Source organism: Astatotilapia calliptera, chromosome 7 (assembly GCF_964374335.1).
Source record: "Astatotilapia calliptera chromosome 7, fAstCal68.1, whole genome shotgun sequence".
NCBI classification, from domain to species: domain Eukaryota; kingdom Metazoa; phylum Chordata; class Actinopteri; order Cichliformes; family Cichlidae; genus Astatotilapia; species Astatotilapia calliptera.
In genome coordinates, this window is record NC_137428.1 from 16,660,302 (window position 1) to 16,681,305 (window position 21,004).

At 38.9% G+C, this 21,004-nt stretch overlaps 1 protein-coding gene across 10 annotated transcripts in view; it reads left to right on the plus strand.

Moving 5' to 3' along the window:
- Positions 1–89: 89 nt before the first annotated feature.
- Positions 90–21,004, plus strand: part of fcho2 (FCH and mu domain containing endocytic adaptor 2) — a 50,368-nt gene continuing 29,453 nt past the window's right edge. For 2 of the 10 annotated variants that reach the window (XM_080303523.1, XM_026173272.2), the window contains exons 1-7: positions 90–530; positions 10,682–10,773; positions 13,373–13,447; positions 16,957–17,098; positions 18,602–18,754; positions 18,990–19,094; positions 20,382–20,480. In XM_080303523.1, coding sequence (XP_080159649.1) covers positions 498–530; positions 10,682–10,773; positions 13,373–13,447; positions 16,957–17,098; positions 18,602–18,754; positions 18,990–19,094; positions 20,382–20,480 — 699 coding nt within the window. In that variant the 5' untranslated portion in view covers positions 90–497. Of the gene's footprint in view, positions 531–10,117; positions 10,577–10,681; positions 10,774–13,372; positions 13,448–16,956; positions 17,099–18,601; positions 18,755–18,989; positions 19,095–20,381; positions 20,481–21,004 lie in introns of those variants that run through there. The other 8 variants (XM_080303529.1, XM_080303528.1, XM_080303521.1 and 5 more) reach the window with 7 other exon arrangements.

A 21,004-nucleotide genomic window follows, 5' to 3' on the forward strand; every position in this document is an offset into this window, starting at 1 on the left:
AAACAGGGAGACATAAGATAAGATAAGATAGAACTTTATTAATCCCTCACATCTGTAGATGCTGAATTCATAAGTAATGCTAACTAAAACAAACAGTGATATAGCTAATAATATCTTACTATTTATTTTTATATACTATTATTTTCACATAGCTGCGTTATGGTTTATCTGTATTTTAGTCAATCTCGGCCTTCTATGTGGGGAATTTTCGTAAAGCATGTGAAGGCAGCATTTCATCCGGCGACTGTAGTGTCTCTCTTCGCCATTGATAGCGCTGTTTCACCCACTGAACGTCTACATTTCTACGGGAATAAACCATAGGGGAGAGACGCCGGGTGGAGGTGGAGTCTGTAGGTGGGGAGGGAGAAGAAAGGGGAGAGGAGGAAAACGGGGAAAGGCAGATACAAGAGAAACGGGGGGAGGACGGTGGATGATATACGCTTCAAAAGTTGCATTACAACAAACTGAAGAGTTGTGGCGAAGAGTAATAAAGCAAGATGATAACGCCGTACTTCCTAGAGAATTTCTGGGTAGGTGGTGCTTTTTTATTCACGGTGTTTACACCGGTGCTATTATCATGCTATGTTCCCTCCTTATCATGTTCATGCCAATCAGGAATCAAGTGTTATTCGTTTTGCAGAGGAAGTCGTCTAGCTCACAAGCTTAGTTCCCTCTGAAGTCGCAGTGTCCTGGTCAGCAACCCCGCGGCCACCGCTAATTTCCTTCGGCAAATATTTTGCTACCCCGGGGTTTGGGCCTCTGTGAACCAATCTAACTTGAAACGTCGAAGCGTCCACCCCTGTTTTCTGTCAATTGGCTCGGTCAGGATCGCTTGGAACGTATATGGTCAGTTCCCTGAATGCTATTGGACGCCTCGGCTGTCAGTCATAGCCGTTGGTCGTACGCGTCATTTTCTTCCGTGACAAAGTTTCAGTGAGATACCAGATGTTAGTAAGTTAGAATAGATTTTAAAGCCTCAATACCAACCTAAATAGCGATACTTTATTTCGTACAGCGGGTGCCGCAGAGCACTGGCTGTGTTAAGCTGAGCTCAGCGCTTTCTGCGTACTGCCTAAAGGTCATTTTTCTCCCGATAATAATTTGACGTGGCTGTGTCAAAGCAGGTGGGAAAGTAGAAGTCTACCGTTACTACTTGTTGCACTACACTGAAGTCACAACGATAGTGCCATTAGAAGTGAAACTCGAACAGTATTGGCCTTATTAGGGCTACTCCTCCATGTCAAGACGGTGTATGTATTGCACTATAACACTACGGCAAGTATTGGTTATGCGTCATAGCTAAAATGTTACAAATTCTTACAGCGACATAGTTTTGAATAAAACCCATGGGTAAATTTGTACCTAACTGTTGTAACTTCCCCCTTTCTTTTTCTGTTCTTTAAAAAAAAAAAATCTGTTACTCATTTATATATAATACAACAGGACTCTCAGCTTGAAACAACCAATCAGAATCTGTTCTTGTCTTCTTTAAGGTGGACAAACACATCCTTAAGTTTTAGCCTTAGTTGAACTCTGGAGGTGATCCAGGGCTTATAAAGGGGCTGTAATGAATATTTGTGGAAAACTACATTAAGCTAAGTGCTTGAAGTAATTACCAATAACACTGCTGTTACCCACTAACGCCTTTTTTGTTCCTAAATGAGAGTTCATCAATATCTAAAAGGCAAAAAGAGGAGCAATCAGAGACACTCCTGACTCTTCAATCTGCCCTTTGTGCCCTGCTGTGAGCCACAAGAGAATCCAGTGATGGTCGCGATCAGCTGTGTGTTTAACATGCAGGACACACATGAGCGCACATACTTGGCACTGGGAGGAGATGCATCCATTTCCCTTTTGACTTGACTACAAATCATCATCATCTTTATCAGACGTATTGAGTTTTTCAGTTTGTTTGTTATATTGCTAAGCAGAGAGGCTTTCCCCATTCACATCCCATGCTCTTTCACTTTTTTTCGATGTTTTCATTGGGGTTTTTTTTTTCTCCCTTTTTTGTCATCTATACAAAATGGATCTCCTCAGCTGAATATACAAGTTCTTTAGGAATTCAGGCAGTGCTGTTTATCTGTCATAGTTGCAGCACTGGACTGGTCACCAGCTGTAACATTTCTACTCCTTGGATTTATTTGCAGGCTTTGTTTCATTTCCTTTTTCTCTCTCTGTACGAAATCTAAGCAAGAGTTTGGTTTCTCGATGGAAGTTCTGGCGCAAAAGTGCAAGATGTGGCCTATGTGCTGAAATGCCTGAGTCATTGGATTGTTGTAGCAAAACTATGATGACCTTATGTTTAACATGGAGTCTCAACAGAGCACTAGCACTGACTAGGCAGTATAGAGACAGCTAATATGTTGTCTTATATATTGTCCCACACTTCACACGCAGTGTCCCACTGACACGGCAAAGAGTGACGCTATTAAAGAGGTGGACAGGAGTGGCACACATCCTTTTGGCTACCTAATTTTCTTCAGCTGTCTCTGAAATCAAACCAGCATGGCTCTGCCTTCAGAGGAAGGGCTTGTTGAGGTTTTGTAACTGGATTGAATGGTGGTTCAACCCAACAGCCTTGAGAATCAGTAGCAATTTTCTAAGATTACCAGAGAGTGAAAACATTACACTAATTATGGTTTTTTTGTGAAACAAACATCCTGCCTCTTGCTGTTTGTTGTTCATTCTTCCCTTTATATTTAAACGAGTCGGTTTTAGTTGCATTAGACCAACCCGTTTTGGCGTTATCATCCCTAACAAGTTAAGTAATGGTCAAGTTTTCGTTTGTATCTACCACAAACAAAGCCCAGCCTCTGTGTGCATACCGCATACTAAAGCTGTGTGTGTTGTCTGTGATGAGCTGTGATAGCTCAGTGCACCGCTCCCAGACCTCTCTGGTCACATGACTGAGGCCAGACACTCTGATGTCAAGGCGCCGTCTGCGCAGCTCATGGCTGTGTGCTCTATAGGCTGTACCGGGCCACCGTTTACAGTCTGCGTTGGAGAGACACTGTGTTGTTTGGCTCTGTCTAAATTCCTCAGGGACAGCATGCAATTCTTTCCACTGCTCTCACCTGAGCACACACCGGAACAGGAGAAGAAGTCATGTCAGCTGAGACACTTCTAATCCTGTGTATTGTTTCCCCCTTCCTAAAGCACAACATCAGTGCTGTAATAACAAGCATGGGAAACCTATGAAGTTTTTTCATAGGTTTCCCCTAGAGCTTAGGTAAACTGCTACACTGTACCACTTTCCTGCTTGCATACCATAGATTTACACACTTGGCACCTATGTGCTATAATTCTTTTGCCCATACTCCCATTTTCACACATTCAGCACATTAGAAATTTTTAAATTGTAATTTTTTACTCAAGCACATTTATTATATGTCCTACATATATGTTGTTTAACTGAAAAAGCATTGCACACAAACATCAGTGTTTACTGAGGCAGACAAACTTACAAATAAAAATAGTCTGAAATAATGTAAGCATTCATTTGCTCCCAGGCTTAGTTTTTTTTAGCGTTCTTTTGCAGTTTGGAAGGTATAGTGTAACAATATGCAGCATGATAAACAACAATAGGCAACAACCACTTGATTCCCTACATAAACGATATTGAACCTTGCATTGTAGTCTGACTGCAGGAGAATGAATTCCTGTCCATCTCTGTGCAGCAGATGTTGCATGATAAACCATAGCACTGCGGTTTGGTTTATCTTTCCTTTTTAAGGTGGTAGTTAAGATTAAAGATGTCAGTTTCTTTTTGTGTTCAGTGCTCAGTATTGAATTGCTGTAAATATAAAGCATGGTTTTCAAAGATATGTTCTTACTGACTTAACAAATAGATTGTTTTTCTGGTGAGAAAGCCATGTACTCTGTCTAGTACATAAACTGTTATAATATGCAAAGAGTTTCTTTCACTCTATGTAATGACAGTTTTTTTTTCTTTATTGACCATTCGTCTTTACTTTCATAATTTACATCACTTTAAATTGCAAAAGTCTTGTGCCACCTCTTATTTCTTTATATTTTGCTAGAACGGTGGAAATATGTGCAGTGATTTTTTTGAAATATCTGCAAACATAAATGCGATTATAGTTTATAAAGCAAAAAAAAATAAATAGTTTGTGCAGTTCTAAGACAATATTTGGTATGAACACCTTTATTTTTAAACACAGTGTGCACTCATGCTTTCTGGTACTTTCTTTAAGTGATCTTCAGGAATTGTTTTCTGGACTTCTTGAAGCTCTTCTTTGAATGTTGGGTGCTTTTTATTTTGTTCTCTGTTAAGATCCTACACTGCTTCAACAATGTTATGGTCCGGGCTTTGGGGAGGCCAGTCCATGACTGATTGTGTTCCATTGTGTATTTTTCTATCCAGGTATACTTTTACTCCATTGATATTGTGTTTGGGATCATTCCCATGTTGAAAAATGAAGCTGTCGCCAATCAGACACTTTCCAGGTAGTATTGCTTGGTGGGACAAAAGCTGATGGTGCTTTTCTGTATTCACAATACCACTCCAACACTGGGACACTGGGAAAACTGGACAAACTCAGTTACAAAACCTGAAGTGAAAATGAATGAAAACGGACACTGTCTAAAGAAAAACGTTCAAACTGTTGAGCAACAGTTTGAACCACTGAAGACCAAAAAATGACAAAGTCTGGTTGACTGGAATCAGAATATAAAGATATAAGTGGTGGCTAAAACAAAAACTGAATTTTATAAGCAATTAATGATAAATATGAAAATCAATTTGGCTGTTTGCTCTATGAGAAGTCAAAAATATTTAAAGCAGCCCACTTCTGAGTGAGATAAAATTTTATATGATTTCACAGACAGTAACCCCAAATAAAGATAAACTGGTGTTTCAAAATAAAAGCTTAAAATGTTGTGCAGGAAAGGTGTCACAGAACCATTAGTCACCAATGTTTGTATAATTATTCTCTCCTTGGGCAGTTGTTCCATCAGCCATCTGGCTCATTTCCACTGACTTTAGATTTAATTCCAGCTTTAATAGTTCTCTTTTTTTCCCCCTCATGGGTGAAACTAGTATTACCTATTTTTTTTGGCCTAAAGCATACAACTTTTTCTTTAGTTCCCCCTAGTCTGTGCAGTGTAGTGTATCACAATTTTCTCATTCTAGCACCTGTTTCTGTAATTATGGTACAACCAGCTGACACAGCTTGTTCTCTTCCCTTTTTTAATGAATTTGGTCAGTTCATAGGAAGCTGTCTCAGCTCGTCTGTACTGTTTGTCAAACAAACCACAGTTGACGTATGCTAAATTCTCAGTAGGTTATCGTCCAGTTGGGGTGGGCACATTTAATGTGTGGTTGGAATATTAAACAAACAGTGTTTTCATTGATTACATCACAGACATGAGTGTAAAAAAAAAAAAACTGCGTCACTCTGGTATCACTTATATTATATATTTATCTAAAATGTACATATTATTTATATATCTATATGTATTTTTACATTTCTCTCTACTGCTTTAGAAATTGATTCCAGCCTTAGCAATTGTGAGGAAAAAAAAACGCCCTTAGCTGTTTCCCGTGTTTCTTTTTCTTTTGTATTCATTGATATCAGGTACCAGTCGAACACAGGAGCTGAACAGAATGGGCTCTCTTCCTGTTGCCTTTCTGCTCTGTTTTCACTTACTTTCGTCACTTCCCTGTTTTGTAGTACGATTGGCCAGTTGTTAAATCTCTCACTTAGTTTGTGTTTTAAAGTGTTGTGTAACATGTGGTCTCATAAACTGTGCTTCTTATAGCTTTGACATCTAATGCATGCAGTAGTTTGCATGTCATGATTGCTGTTAAGTGGGGTAACAGCTAAACTTTTTTTTTTAGCTGTTTTCTTGTTACAGTAGGAAGCACACTTCAGTGGTCTGCTCACTGGGGTAAATGTTGGCCAGTGAGCCGTGACCTGGAGAACAACGCTTTCCTTTTAGTGTGTATTTTATTTGTATATAGTTATTTTTGGAGCTTCTTGACATAAACTTCCTGAAAATATGTGGAAAAAGAAAACTAAAGCCATTAGTTAATGCTTTAGCCTTTAGGCTAAACTGCTGACAGTGGATTGCTTCAGGAACTAGGAAATATCTGCGATGGCCTCGGCTCGCTAAGCTGGACTGCAGATTAATACAAGACTGATGGTGAACTCTGGTGAACTGGAGTCTTCCCATATTGTGACATGCATTTTAGTTCAACTTTTCTTATTTGTATGTGACATCAGACAGCAGTTTCATCACCAACTGCGGGTTTATCAGCATTTATCGCTTTTACATTTCATTTCCCAAAATATCACAACAAATGTGCCAATAAAGTGTTCTTAGTCATGTTACCGTTATTGATTTTCCTTTGACATCTTTTGAGGCTTCTAGTAAGGCATGTGTCCTCCTGAGCTGAAGCAATCAAGAAGGCCAATGAGGAAGTAAAGCTGGAAAAAGAGGATATTTTTAAATCGAAAATAAATTTGATGACATTCTCTAGTCTGGATCTTTATCTTCTTTGTCTATGTGGCTAGGGGGGGGGGGTGAAATTATTCAACTTTGTCCTAAAGTGTGTGAATGTGTGTGTGAATGGGTGAATGACTGAATGTAGTGTGAAGCGCTTTGGGGTCCTTAGGGACTAGAAAAGCGCTATACAAATGCTGGCCATTTACCATTTAAAGATCTATCTTTATGCTGTTTTCACATTTGTATGCCCAAGTTTAGCTTAAATATGTTAAAGAAGGTTATTACCAGTGTTGGACAGCTATTGCTTTAGAGTAGGGGTCAAAAGACTCACTTTTAATAGAAACTTTTGACCAAAGAACTGCTTGTGACACCCTAAAACAAATTTAAGCATCATACAGAATGACATGTCCTATTAAGTATAAATTAGCATGGCAACATTGCTAATAGGAGTGAAAAACTAAAATCTTTTGGCACGTGGACCAAATGTGAAGTCGAGGAAAAATCTGTCCTCCGCATGTTTTAATCAAATAAAAAGTAGACTCATTTGATAATAAATAAAAGCGGCCTAATAGCTTTTAAATTGGGAAAGATAAAAGAAATAAAGACATTGGCTAGTTTGAATTTCATTTTGATTGAAGTCCAAGTCAGTAGGAGCAGGTCTTCATTTTTTTTCTTTAGCTGCATATAGCAGTAAGTACTCAGACCTGCAAACCACAATAACAACAACCAAAACAAATTAAAATGCTAGAAATAGTTTATTTTCATATCATATTCTTGTTTATGCATCTGTAGCCATAGATTTGCAACCCCTGCACAGGGTTAGAAATCGGGACCAGATCTATTTTCCAAAGACCAGTCATGCAAACACAAACCCATCATAATCGGTTTTATTCCGCCACATCTGATGGCATCAGATGGATTATTGATTGATTGATTATGCTGCCTTTGCAGTGGTCTAAACAAGCCAACTTTTCTATCAGTTCAAGTGTTTAATATTTCATTTCTCGGTTTGCTCAAGCATATGTAAGACATTGGCCATGGCTGTCCCGTGCAGCTTTCTTTTGCTGTGAAGCTGCAAAAACACGTCATTGTCGTTTCCTATAAACTAGTTAACACAAGCCAATGTGAAATAAGTCATGTCAGACAACAGCAGTTTTATAAACATATAAAATCTACACTCCTAATGCAGATATCATGAGCTATATGAACTGTGTGCAGTAGCTCAGTTCAGTCCTCTTTGTCCCTGTTGCCACAAAGGGTTGTAAGGTTGTAATGCTCTCTACTGGAATCGCTCTCAGGCTGTCCAATTCACTTCAATCTCCCCCTCTTTAGTCGTTGGCTAATTGTATTAGCTTCAAAGAGCCACACATTTTCTTGTACAATCAAAGCTAGGTTTTGTAGTCAGTGTTGTGTTTCAAATGGTTTTGTAATGTGTAACAAGCCTTGGCTGATCTGGTGTTAACCTCTAACTGTCCCAGTTGCTCGTAAATTTCACACATTCCAGTTACCCTAAAGTGCCACTGCACTAAAATTTAGCAAACTATATTTACAAACAGAAATGTACAAGTATTGTCGACAACACTGTACATGTAGTGTACATTTAATGTCGTTGTTTGTTTTGAGATCAGCTACTGCACATAATATATGTAATTTGTAAGGATTTTAGGGTTATAAAAATAATTACCAAAAGATATATATATGTTGATAATACTGCTACCTGGGTAGTTGATATATCAGTTTTTATCCAGATTGATTAACGTGTCTTGGAGGGGATAGGAAACAGACATACATGCACTACAGCCATTATAGTACAAGTTCAATCTTTTTATTTTACCCCAGTCACTCACAGCTGCTCTGGCCAAAGGCATTATGTTTCCAGGTTGTTCATCCTATTCTCATGAATGTAATATCTCAGCATCACCTGGAGGGGCCTCATGTGCCACAATCATTCATTTTAACTCAGGGATGAACTGGCTCGACTTTGTTGGTCAAAGATCAAGTTCAGCTATAGAGTCTAGCTTGTCCCAGGCCCCATTTTTAAAATATCCTCTAGCAGCTGCGTGAACAAATCCATGTAAGATTTGCAGCCAGTAAGCTACAAAATGCAGCTTTCTCATGTGCTTCACACTGTATAAGGTGGTATTTTAATGCATGTTTTCCTGATCCTATTTCAGAAGGCATTTGTATTTGTACACTAAAGTGGAAACAGTACAAACAGTAATTTCAGAGACACTGAAGGTGTGACCAAAAGTTAGTGAAATTAATAACTAGGACAAGTCCCATGTTTAAACTTTATTCAACTTTAGTGTGAGCAATTGACGCAAGTCCCAGACAATTGACATTTGATAGGGTGGAGGTTGTCCAGACAGTCGGAGCCTGGAAGGTCAGCTAGTGACCAGCCATGAGCCGCAAAATAATATGCAATGAGCGCATCACTTCCTGTGTGGATGCCCTTTTAGACGAGTTCCAGAGTTATTTCAGACAACAAAAACTTAAGACTCATGAAGACAAAGAATTGTAGTGTGACCTCACTAAACATTTTTATGTCGTGAATTCTTATTTATTTGTTTACTTTTTATGCTTTTGGGAGAATTAGACACAGTAAGTTAGGTTCATCTTCTCTGTGACATTCTAATGTTTTACAGAACCTTTTTTCCGGGCATATTTTAATTCCATAAGTCTGCAATAGAAGTGGCAATGCGAACATAGTTTACATTTGATCAAAGACTGAACTTTTCTATTCCTGCAAAATGTTCTATAAGTATAACCGCCCGTACACATGCGGTGTGATGTGTGTTGACAGTTGTTATCTGTAATTTCAGTGGTTTAGGAATTATACAGAAAATAGAGGTAGGAATAAACAGACACCTGGCGATCCAATATTGTGAACATATGTTGTGATTTTTCCTCAACTGCAAATTATTCAAGATGTGTTGTGATGTGTGTTATGTCTTCAAAGTTAAACTCTGTCAGTATCTGTTTTATACAATAAGTTAAAGTTATCTCACTTTAGTTATTTTTTTGTTGCAAAATGAGATTGTCAATAAAACCTCCTGTTGGCATTAGATGAACCCTGATGAAGTCTTATATCATTTCAATGTCAATTAAATGAGTCAATTTGGTAATTAAATGCAATTGGTTTTTGATAATACAGCATTTAGCTGTGATAAATAGTTTAAAAAAGATATTTGTTGCTGTCTGCATAGACAGAAAATCTACTATTAAGGTTGCACTCAGCAACCTTCCTGTTCTGTAGGAATGTAACCAGAATACAACCAGCTGGCAGCCACTTGAGTCAAGTTGTGCTCATTGACAAAGACTTATTCAGACCAATGGCAACATGTTGGCAATCTTGACTACATTTATAAAGTAGATAACAATTATTTGCAGACATTTGGCAATCTCTTTGAGAGTGATTGCATCCAGTCTAAGTCAGACTGCGAAAGGTTGCCTCTTATTAAGCAACCTTTGCAATCATTTAGCAATCAGAAGTGGTAATGAGTGTGCAACACCCTCAAGTTTTGGACAACCATCCTATTCTTACTCGTGTAACTGAGCCAGTTATGAGGTAGCTTTGTCAAGCTAAGTGTGTCCAGTGTTGGACGGTTCTTCGTTTGAGCTAATTTAATGTAAGTTTGCTGACTAATGTTGTCTCAGGATGGTGTTGTATGAGAGGGGCCCTCTTGTTCATAAGATTAAATTTTATTCAGTAAAATGTAGATATTTGGTGTGTTCCTGTATTGATACAAAATATCACAACGTTATGGGTTATCGATTGTTCCGCTACCCCTAGAAGACAATAATTCTGGTTAAAACAAAACTGCTGTTTTTCATCTAGATGAATTATTTAGAATGTCTTTGCATTTTTAAAGTGCAACTGGACACTGTTGCCCAGTGGCATGGTTACAGCAGCGCAGAAAGCTGTTCAGGTGTGTCTTTCATTGTAGGTTTTAGCCTTCGACCAGTCTTCTGTTGATTTGCTAATTTCTAAGTGTTGTTTCTCTTAAACATGGCCAAGATGAATATGGTCGACCAGAGTTTACTGCAGATGCAGATAGAAGCTATGCAAAAAATGAGAACGCTGCTGCTAGAAAAAGCCTTAACGGTAATGTGTAATCAATAGCAGACTTTGTGTTGCTACACTTAATGGTTTTTGCAGTGACTGAGCATCAACTTCCACGTTTTTTTTTTGTTTCTGTCTGCCAAACAGGGGGAAAAAAATAATGGCTTTGATGTGCTCTACCATAACATGAAGCATGGCCAAATTTCCACTAAGGAGCTGACAGACTTCATCAGAGAAAGGTAAGACACAGTGTTCTGGTACGCATCAAGGGCACAATATGGTTAATCTAACACATTGAACACATTACTAATTAACTGGTTGCACTCTGTCTAGCTCTTCAATACATGTCTTTCCTGTCCATGTGGTTTTTTGGTATTTAAAAGTCTTTCTAAGGCTATAACCTGCACGTCCAGTTCCTCATACTGTGCGTATAATAACACCCAGATTCTTTGCTGACACTTCCATGAATATCCACGTTGAATTTGCAAGTTTTTTACACACTGTAACCTTGAACCACACTGGGGTGTTAAAGGGCTTCGACTAATCATACAGAAATATCTATTAGGTCTTCATATGTCATAATCGATTGAGTGATTAAGTTCAGTGAGTTTTTTGGTTGGCGAAAGCAAATAAGAAAAATAAACCAGTGAAGGTGAAACCTCACAAAAAGCCATCTATATGACTATCATTTGAAAATGATTTAATTCTTGCCAACTGTTTCATTTGCCCATATTGCTGTAAACTTACACATCCTTTACCACCTCCACGATGACTCAGTTCTTTGTGGGAAGAGGTGTGAGTCTGTAACCTGCCACATGACGGATGAGCTGGCTCTGGAATTCAGCTGTGGATTCCACTGTCTGCTCCTCCTGTTGTTGAGGAATGCACTCAACTCGCTTTGAGTTGATCAGATTACTTTATTGAAGGATAAAAATAGAATTTGCGCCGTCGTGGTCAGATTCCCACTTCATGATTATTTTAATCAAAAAGTTTCACAGTAGAAACATTTCCAAATATCTCTAAAACAATCATGCTACCAGTCATATTCAACAACAATTAAGTAATTATTCACTTAGCCCAGTCATTTAACATGTTTATTTTTCCAATAATTCCACATCTTTTTATTATTCTTATTTCTTTGGTGGCAGGTTTACTGATAGGAAAACCACCACCTTCATATTTCTTGCCACAAGCTGTTCCAACAATTGTGACGCTCACCTGCACTTTTTAAAGCATCCAGTCACACTTTGATGTTTTTATTTATTTAACCTTTATTTATACAGCTAGTCCCATTGAGACTCAATGTCTCATTTACAACAAAGACCTGTAATAAACATAATAAATAATCTTTCAGATTTTTGACTTTGCTTAAATATTAACACTCCTCCTACTCTGCAGCTGTGCTATTCTTTAGTACACTAAAATTAATCAATGCATTATTCATGGAGGAGACAGAAGGTCAGTTAGTGTTTTACTTACTGTGTGGTTATGCTGCTTTGTGCCAGCTTCATAGTCAGCTTGGTCTTTTACATTTCACAGAGTGTTTCAAAATCTGCACTATGGCTTCCTCTGCTGGGGAAAGCAGCTATGTGCACTGTGTGTCTGTCAGTTAATGAAATCTTAAAGGGACACACACACACCACACACACACAACAGTGTCTGCTAATTAAACTTCACGTGGAGTAATGAGAGTGAGCCACACTTTGGCTTTCAAAAATACTACCAGTCCATTACTAGCAGCTGTTAGGTCCCAGTGCTTGAATATGGTGCCTATTTTCACGTTTGTTTGAGCTTAAAAAACTGAACGAGGGAAAGGAGAAAGAGGCGGCGTGGAGTCCGTTTCTCATTTTCAGCAGAAGAGGAAGTAAAGCGAGAAACAAAAAGCACCCTTGTTAACGTAAAAATGATCAATTATTAAGCTTATAGTTATTCACCATGAGAGAATGGATATCAAATATGGAAAATATAAGAAGTTAAAAGGTATTCTGAGGTCTAATGTGGTGGAGGAGCTGTCCAGTAATAGTAATGGTTGTCAAACTTGTATGCGTCCACAATGTGTAAGCACAGAATTTAAATATTCAGAAGTACAACACGAACTTCCTTAGGGTTAATGTAAGGGCTGTAGTTATGCTTGGGAGCATTTATGACATGATAAAGTTTAAAAAACGAATTCCCAACCCAGGCTATCGAAAGATGCAGAAGAAGAAGTGCAGGCATCTCCACCGTGCTGCAGACAGTGTCACAATATCCTGTGCGTGATTATGTGTGTGCGCGTGTGCCTAGGCTGGGTGTGTGCATTTGCCTATGTGCACATTTGACCTGCTTCCCCCTGGCTGACCTCGTTCGGGAGACACAAATGCAAAATTCACGCTTTCACTACAACACCGCTGCAGTTTTTTCTCCCCACTACTGTCACTTTGTTACAGAATACAGGAATAAAAAGGGAAATTGAGAGAAGCATGCAGTTCAAACACTAGCTTTCATACTCTGTCATCTTCCGCATGAGGTTTATGACCAAATCCCAGGCCAAACCACATTTATTTGCCCACACACGGTGCATGTGGTCAAACATTTATGCTGCGAGTTCTAAGTGGGTGTTTCTGGCCTGGATGTGCAGATTCTTAGCGACGTGTCCCGTTTGAGCTGCAGCCTAGTTGCAAGTGAATTGGAAAAACTTTATCATACTCTAACACTATCCTCTAGTTTTGAGAAGAATAATTGTTATTTTGACATTGTTGACATAACAGTATAAACTCATGGTTATTTGAACAGTTTATTTAAAGTCATGCTTATATATTGTGGTGTTGTGTTTAATTTCTTGTTCTTGCTCTCTTCTAGGAGTACTATTGAGGAGGCCTATGCCAGGTCAATGACCAAACTTGCCAAGTCAGCTGGCAACTTTTCTCAGCTTGGGTTAGTACTAGAGATGGCACATACCACTTTTTTATGTCCGATACCGATATCATAAATCTGGATATCTGCCGATACCGAAATGAATCCGATATAGTGTGTTTTTTAATCAATAAAACTGTTTTTTTTAAATATCTTGCTGCTTTTTGTATAAGTTCATACTCAAGTTAAAAAAACAAACAACAACAAACACTAAAGCTATTCTGTTATACCTGTATGCAAAAAATACACTGCACCCAAAATATTTCATAGTTCAGCAACACTGATCAATCTAATAAACTTAAACCTACTCCATCCTCCCTATTCTGGTATTTTAAAGAGTAAGCAACCTAACCAACAGGGTTCTAAAACTCCCAGCAAAAAAATAAATAAAAATAAAAAATAGGGAACCACCCACCCTCCACCTCGTGATGCTTAATCGACGTAATCAACTTTAATTTGATGCAGTGTGAAAAAAAATGCGCAGAAATAAATTATTTTTCAAGAATAATTAAATAGATTCAACATCTTTCTTCAACAGAATTGCAGACTGCACAGATGGTACCTTCCCAAAGGAAAAAGTAGTATAGCTTACTAGGGTATATTAGACTTAATAGTTACTATATACAGGGAGTGCAGAATTGTTAGGCAAATGAGTATTTTGTCCACATCATCTTCTTCATGCATGTTGTCTTACTTCAAGCTGTATAGGCTCGAAAGCCTACTACCAATTAAGCATATTAGGTGATGTGCATCTCTGTAATGAGAAGGGGTGTGGTCTAATGACATCAACACCCTATATCAGGTGTGCATAATTATTAGGCAACGTCCTTTCCTTTGGCAAAATGGGTCAAAAGAAGGACTTGACAGGCTGAAAGTGGCATTGGTTTTGGTGCCATAAATAGTCAAAAATAGTGAGATATCTTGCAGAGGGATGCAGCAGTCTCAAAATTGCAAAGCTTCTGAAGCGTGATCATCGAACAATCAAGCGTTTCATTCAAAATAGTCAACAGGGTCGCAAGAAGCGTGTGGAAAAACCAAGGCGCCAAATAACTGCCCATGAACTGAGGAAAGTCAAGCGTGCAGCTGCCAAGATGCCACTTGCCACCAGTTTGGCCATATTTCAGAGCTGCAACATCACTGGAGTGCCCAAAAGCACAAGGTGTGCAATACTCAGAGACATGGCCAAGGTAAGAAAGGCTGAAAGACGACCACCACTGAACAAGACACACAAGCTGAAACGTCAAGACTGGGCCAAGAAATATCTCAAGACAGATTTTTCTAAGGTTTTATGGACTGATGAAATGAGAGTGAGTCTTGATGGGCCAGATGGATGGGCCCGTGGCTGGATTGGTAAAGGGCAGAGAGCTCCAGTCCGACTCAGATGCCAGCAAGGTGGAGGTGGAGTACTGGTTTGGGCTGGTATCATCAAAGATGAGCTTGTGGGGCCTTTTCGGGTTGAGGATGGAGTCAAGCTCAACTCCCAGTCCTACTGCCAGTTTCTGGAAGACACCTTCTTCAAGCAGTGGTACAGGAAGAAGGCTGCATCCTTCAAGAAAAACATGATTTTCATGCAGGACAATGCTCCATCACACGCGTCCAAGTACTCCACAGCGTGGCTGGCAAGAAAGGGTATAAAAGAAGAAAAACTAATGACATGGCCTCCTTGTTCACCTGATCTGAACCCCATTGAGAACCTGTGGTCCATCATCAAATGTGAGATTTACAAGGAAGGAAAACAGTACACCTCTCTGAACAGTGTCTGGGAGGCTGTGGTTGCTGCTGCACGCAATGTTGATGGTGAACAGATCAAAACACTGACAGAATCCATGGATGGCAGGCTTTTGAGTGTCCTTGCAAAGAAAGGTGGCTATATTGGTCGCTGATTTGTTTTTGTTTTGTTTTTGAATGTCAGAAATGTATATTTGTGAATGTGGAGATGTTATATTGGTTTCACTGGTAAAAATAAACAATTGAAATGGGTATATATTTGTTTTTTGTTAAGTTGCCTAATAATTATGCACAGTAATAGTCACCTGCACACACAGATATCCCCCTAAAATAGCTAAAACTAAAAACAAACTAAAAACTACTTCCAAAAACATTCAGCTTTGATATTAATGAGTTTTTTGGGTTCATTGAGAACATGGTTGTTGTTCAATAATAAAATTATTCCTCAAAAATACAACTTGCCTAATAATTCTGCACTCCCTGTACAGTAATGGACTTCTATACATTTTACATCAGATTAAAACTTTGGGTGTAAGATTCAGATAATTATTTATTAAAAGCTAGACATTTTAAATGAGAATAAGAAAGAAACGTATGTCTTTGTGCCCCCTTTTCCCTGTTAATGCCCTATCGGCCCCCCTGGCTAAACTTTGCTAGATCCGCCCCTGCACAGTTACCAGCCGTCAGCTGCATAGAAAAGGATCCTGGTGTAGAAAGTTATATTAAATAAATTCTAACAACAGCTTATCAAGCTTAAACGTGCTGCTGTTGTTCAGCCGCTGGTTTCCTCTTTCTGGCGCGAAGTTGGCGATAAACAAAAGAGAGACGGACTCGCGACAGAAAAGCCGATCAGCTGATCATTGATCAGTTTCATGATTGAAGTAGAAACAGGAGAGGGAGGGAGAGAGAAGAGTCAGTCGCTCCATATATCAGTTGTTAAGCTTAACGCAGGAATGCTTTGCAAACATTCAAAATGAACTTACACATTTGCTTTACTTCTCCCTGGGATCACTTCCTCTGAGATGAAATGCCGGATTGGAGGCTACAAATACACACAGCCGCTCTATCACGTGAGCACACTGCTCCGACTACGGTTATGAGCCGAGTTATGTCACGTCGCAAGTTTTTTGAGGTGCTTTTTTGATATTTAATGGATCGGATTACATTTTTTATTTCCCTCCGATATCCGATCCAGTAATTTAGGTCAGTATCGGACCGATTCCGATATGTAATATCGGATTGGTCCATCTCTAGTTAGTACCAGAGTTATTATCATTGTTTTGTGTTTTCTAGTTAGATTTCGTTTTTAATTTTTGTTTTTTAATGAGTTTAGTTTCAGTTCGTTTGCAAAGTAGCTTTGTTAGTTTCAGTTTAGTTTTTATTGTTTAAAAATGTTTTGTTTTTATTCATTTCAGTGTTAGTTTTATTCTGTTTTAATTATTATTGTATTTATGGCAAATGCCAGAGCCAGGATTTAGGAAATTCAGCAAAAAAATCAATCAGCTTTTTAAAAGCAGCTGACTCACATTCTTCTAGACAAAGCCTCAATAAACATGTCCATCAAAGCCTCATCAGGTAGTTTGTAAAAATAAATGTTACCAAATGATCCATTCTCAAAACTATATGTAGGATATTTTCTAGATTATTTTATTTTATTTAGTTTTACAATTTCTTTTCAATTAGTTTACTTTTTAATTTTTTTGGTTAAATATAATAAGCGCGATGCATATGACTTTCTAAAGAAGATGCTTGAATGAATTCATATGAATTTAATTATGTAAATATTCTTTTCTTTATCACAGGACATTTGCTCCGATGTGGGACGTGTTTAAAGGTTCAACAGAGAAGCTGGCCAGTTGTCACATGGAACTTGTGAGGAAACTACAGGAACTTATAAAAGAGGTTCAGAAATATGTGGAAGAGCAGTCCAAAGCACACAAAAAGGTAAGGACATTTGGTGTTGGAGAAACTGTGAACACAAAATACTGATACAGTGCAATATGATGAAGTCTGTCTTCTGATTTTCTATTTGCGTGCTTTTAAAGTTGAACATTAAAAATGACAAGTACAAAAAAAGTGTTTTTCTTCCTCAGATCACTTGTAGAAAACCTTTATAGTTGTTTCCAGTATTGCTTCAGATCCATTGTTGTCAGAATTCCTTATAATAATAACAACTTTTCACTTTCTGATTAATCTACACACCTCTGTACAGACAGCAAACAGAGACTGGAACCTGATGTGATATTAACTAATTCATTAACTAAAGATAGCTGAAAGTGACACACATTAAGCAGTTACAGTGAACTGTTAGCTAAAGTTTCTTAGCATCAACCCAATGATTACTTTTATGTGGCATTTTTTCTGTGTTTTTGTGTCACATTCAGCCAACTCTTGCATCAAAATATTCTCAAACTTTCCAAGTTGTTCTAAGCGTATTTTCCTATTACTCTGACACCGCATGAATGCCCAGTAAGAGAACATTTTGAACCATGCATTTTTGATACTTACATTCCTGTAAATACTAATTGAGGTTTGATTGCACCAATGCTGTTTTTCTTTCAGTTAGATTACAGTGGTTTTCTGCTCCACTTTTGACACAAACTCGTCTTCACTGAACAAAATGAACTATTTAAATTTAAACCCATTCTAACCTTCCACCATTACAAATTGTTTCACACTCTAGTGATTGTCCTCAGAGTCAAAGAAGCTGAAAGTAAGCCATGTACAAGAGAGGGGATATAGTTTTGGCGGATTCCATCTTGACAAAACCACAGTGATGTGCTCGTGGTGTCGTTCTGCGAGGCATTTCTTTACACCTCACTCTGCCACCTCGTTTTGTTGAGACGCAGGATGAACTCATATTTGATGCATGAAGCCACGGAGCACAATGTAAAATAGGAGCTCGGCATTAGGGGAGTTGTGTTTGTGCTTAGAGCATGACAAAAAGGCGGTCACAGTTTCTCTTGATCACTTCCCCACAACTCCCTGCTCCTCTCAGCTGTTTATGTTTCTTGGCTCTCTTGCTAAAACAATATAAGACTGTATTTAGATAAATGTGTTCATAACATAATATGATAAAATACTTAACATTTTTTCTTTTTTATCCAGTGATGTGCGCATTACAACATAATGGTGTCATAATGAGTACATGAGAGGGTTTAGGGATGATGCTAATTAGTAAAACAGATGATCAAGCAAGGTTTTTTATGTGGTTTTAGTGTTCATAAGCATTTACCCTCCATTAAAGACCTCTTTTTATATCCATGAGAATGACGAAAGGCTTTAAGAATGGATCAGATGCTTTGAGTTTATTAATTGCTAGTTGCTATACTGTGCCAAAGGCACATGCAGCCAGTTTGCACAGACACATTCAGACACATTCAAACTCGCATCTTAAACAAGGCGTGTTGTTATTAGGCTTACCCTATATGACATGTGTGTTTTCAGACAAAAGAAGAGGTGGCGTCTACCCTTGAGGCCGTCCAGAACATCCAGAGCATCTTCCAGGCTCTGCAGAAGTCCAAGGAGAACTATAATGCCAAAATTGTGGAGCAGGAACGCCTCCGCAAGGAGGGGGCCACCCAGAGAGATGTAGACAAGGTGGGAGGCCACACTCGCACGTACACACTCCCACATAATCATGGTCTGGTAATAAGGCATGATGAAGTGCTTTAATAGAGGAGTCTATACTGAAAGTTCAACCCCAAAGGCTTCAGATGTTAAGTGGAGATCGGTTTTCTTGCCATTTTGTCAGAGGAGCCTGAAAGACTGACAGTCATTGTCTCCAATATACAAACACTTGATAGTCATTTATCTGTTTGTTTATGCTCTGCAGGCTGGAGTGAAAGCCAAAAAAGCCACAGAGACCTACAAATCATACGTGGAGAAATATGCCACAGCTAAGTCTGAGTTTGAACAGAAGATGACAGAAACTGCACAGGTATTTATTAGCTGGTTCTCCCTCCTTCTTTGTGCATGTGCTTTAATCAAATGCATGCTCACAAACTCTGTTTGTTGTCTATCTCTGTGGTATGCAGCACTTTTGTTGGTAAATCTGTTAGTTCTGTGTGTGTGCGCACATGTGTGTGTCTGTTCCACGCTTTGAGCCCTGTATCATCTCCAGATTGTGTTTTTTCCCCCTTAACGGAATCATTGTGTAATTGAATCCATCTGAAGCGCTGATTAGATAAACTCCAAATTAAAATCAGATCAACAGAATTTGGTCTCAGTGTCCTCCTGAACCGCAGCAGCGCTGCCACCAGAGCTGGTTCCAGTTAGCCCAGTGGTTTTGTTTTCCCCTATAGAAGGCAGCATTGCCGCTTCCCCCGAATTACAGTCTACGGCTCATCTCCAGCGCAACACATGTAGACGTGTATTATAAACACTGAACACATGTGCTCTCTGACATCACCGTGTCGCCGACATGTGTGTTCCCTTTGACTGTCTGTGTGTGAGCCTGTGCGAGCTGTCATCATGGCAGAAGACAAAAGCGCAGTTTTATTTTGCATGCAAGTCTCTGAAGTGTAGATGCAGAGGCCGGATGCTCTTTATCCGGTGTTTTCGTGGTCAGAAAGGCTCAATCCCCCCGGTCCCCCTGCGATTTTCCAGTTTATGATTATTTATACTCATTCTCCTCGGTTTACCCTCAAAGCCCCGAGTCACACACAAATGGAAGTAAGTACCAGCATTTAAGTTTGTGGTCCACACCATACTTGAAATGAATCCTCATCACTATATGTCACGTCCAGAATTGAGTCTTGGTGGGAGGAGCTATATGTGCTCCTGAGCCAGAGACCACCCAGACATACACACACACACACCAAAAGAAAGTCACAGGAACCAAATACAGAAGCAAAGTCTCACATTTGGCCTTTGACTTGTACGTTTTTTTTATAAAGATTTTTTGGCATGCAATTAATTTGTTTTCAAGTTTGAAGCTTTTTTATTCGTTTTTCCTTTTTTTTTGCTGCATAGAGACAGATTGCACAAACAGGTTCCTGTAAGAGACAAAAATATATATATATTTTTTGGTTCAACAGCTGGTTAGAAAGAACTAAATGTCCACAGATTTTTGTTAAATGACGTAGCACAAACCTATTTCCTTTAATGTATGCTGACCACATATTTGTATATACATAGTTACCCCCCCAAATACTAATTCTTAACCAGGTGAAGCCTTCTTAAAGTGACATCGCTGTGCCATTAATATTATAACCCTGTCTTACAGAAATTCCAAGACATCGAAGAAAACCACATTCTCCACATGAAGGAGATCATTCAGTCGTACTCGTTGTATGTGGATGAAACACACATTCAGATAGGAGAGGTGAGTATGTACACACACACGCACAGACATTCCTGTGGGTGGAGTAGGTGTCTCGCTGACCTGAGGCTGTGCTCACTGGGTTCACTGTGCGTCATATCAATTAGTGTCGTCTTTGATCTCGCTAATAATTTAACCGAGGAGCAGGAAATGGTCCATTCATCCTTTTATGCCAAGCAATTAGAAACTGATCAAAACTCCCTCTCAGATCAAAACTCCCTCTCAGTCTATCGAAAGCACCTCCACAAGGGCAGAGACTTTGCCAAATACTGTGTATGGTAGTAAAAAGTGCTGCACGGGCCTCTTTTTCCTCTCTGGAGCAGTGTGTTTGGGTTTGGCATCAAGCACAATTGTGAAGGCTTTCAAACATCATTCAGAACTACATCAATCAGTATTCAGCGTGAACCAGAGATTGCTTTTCATTTAGTTATTTAGCACTCATACTTAGCAGTGCCACACAGAATACCTAACTACAACCTGCTGCTCTGTTTCATTAATCTGTAGCTGCTTTGTGCTAACGCTGCTGC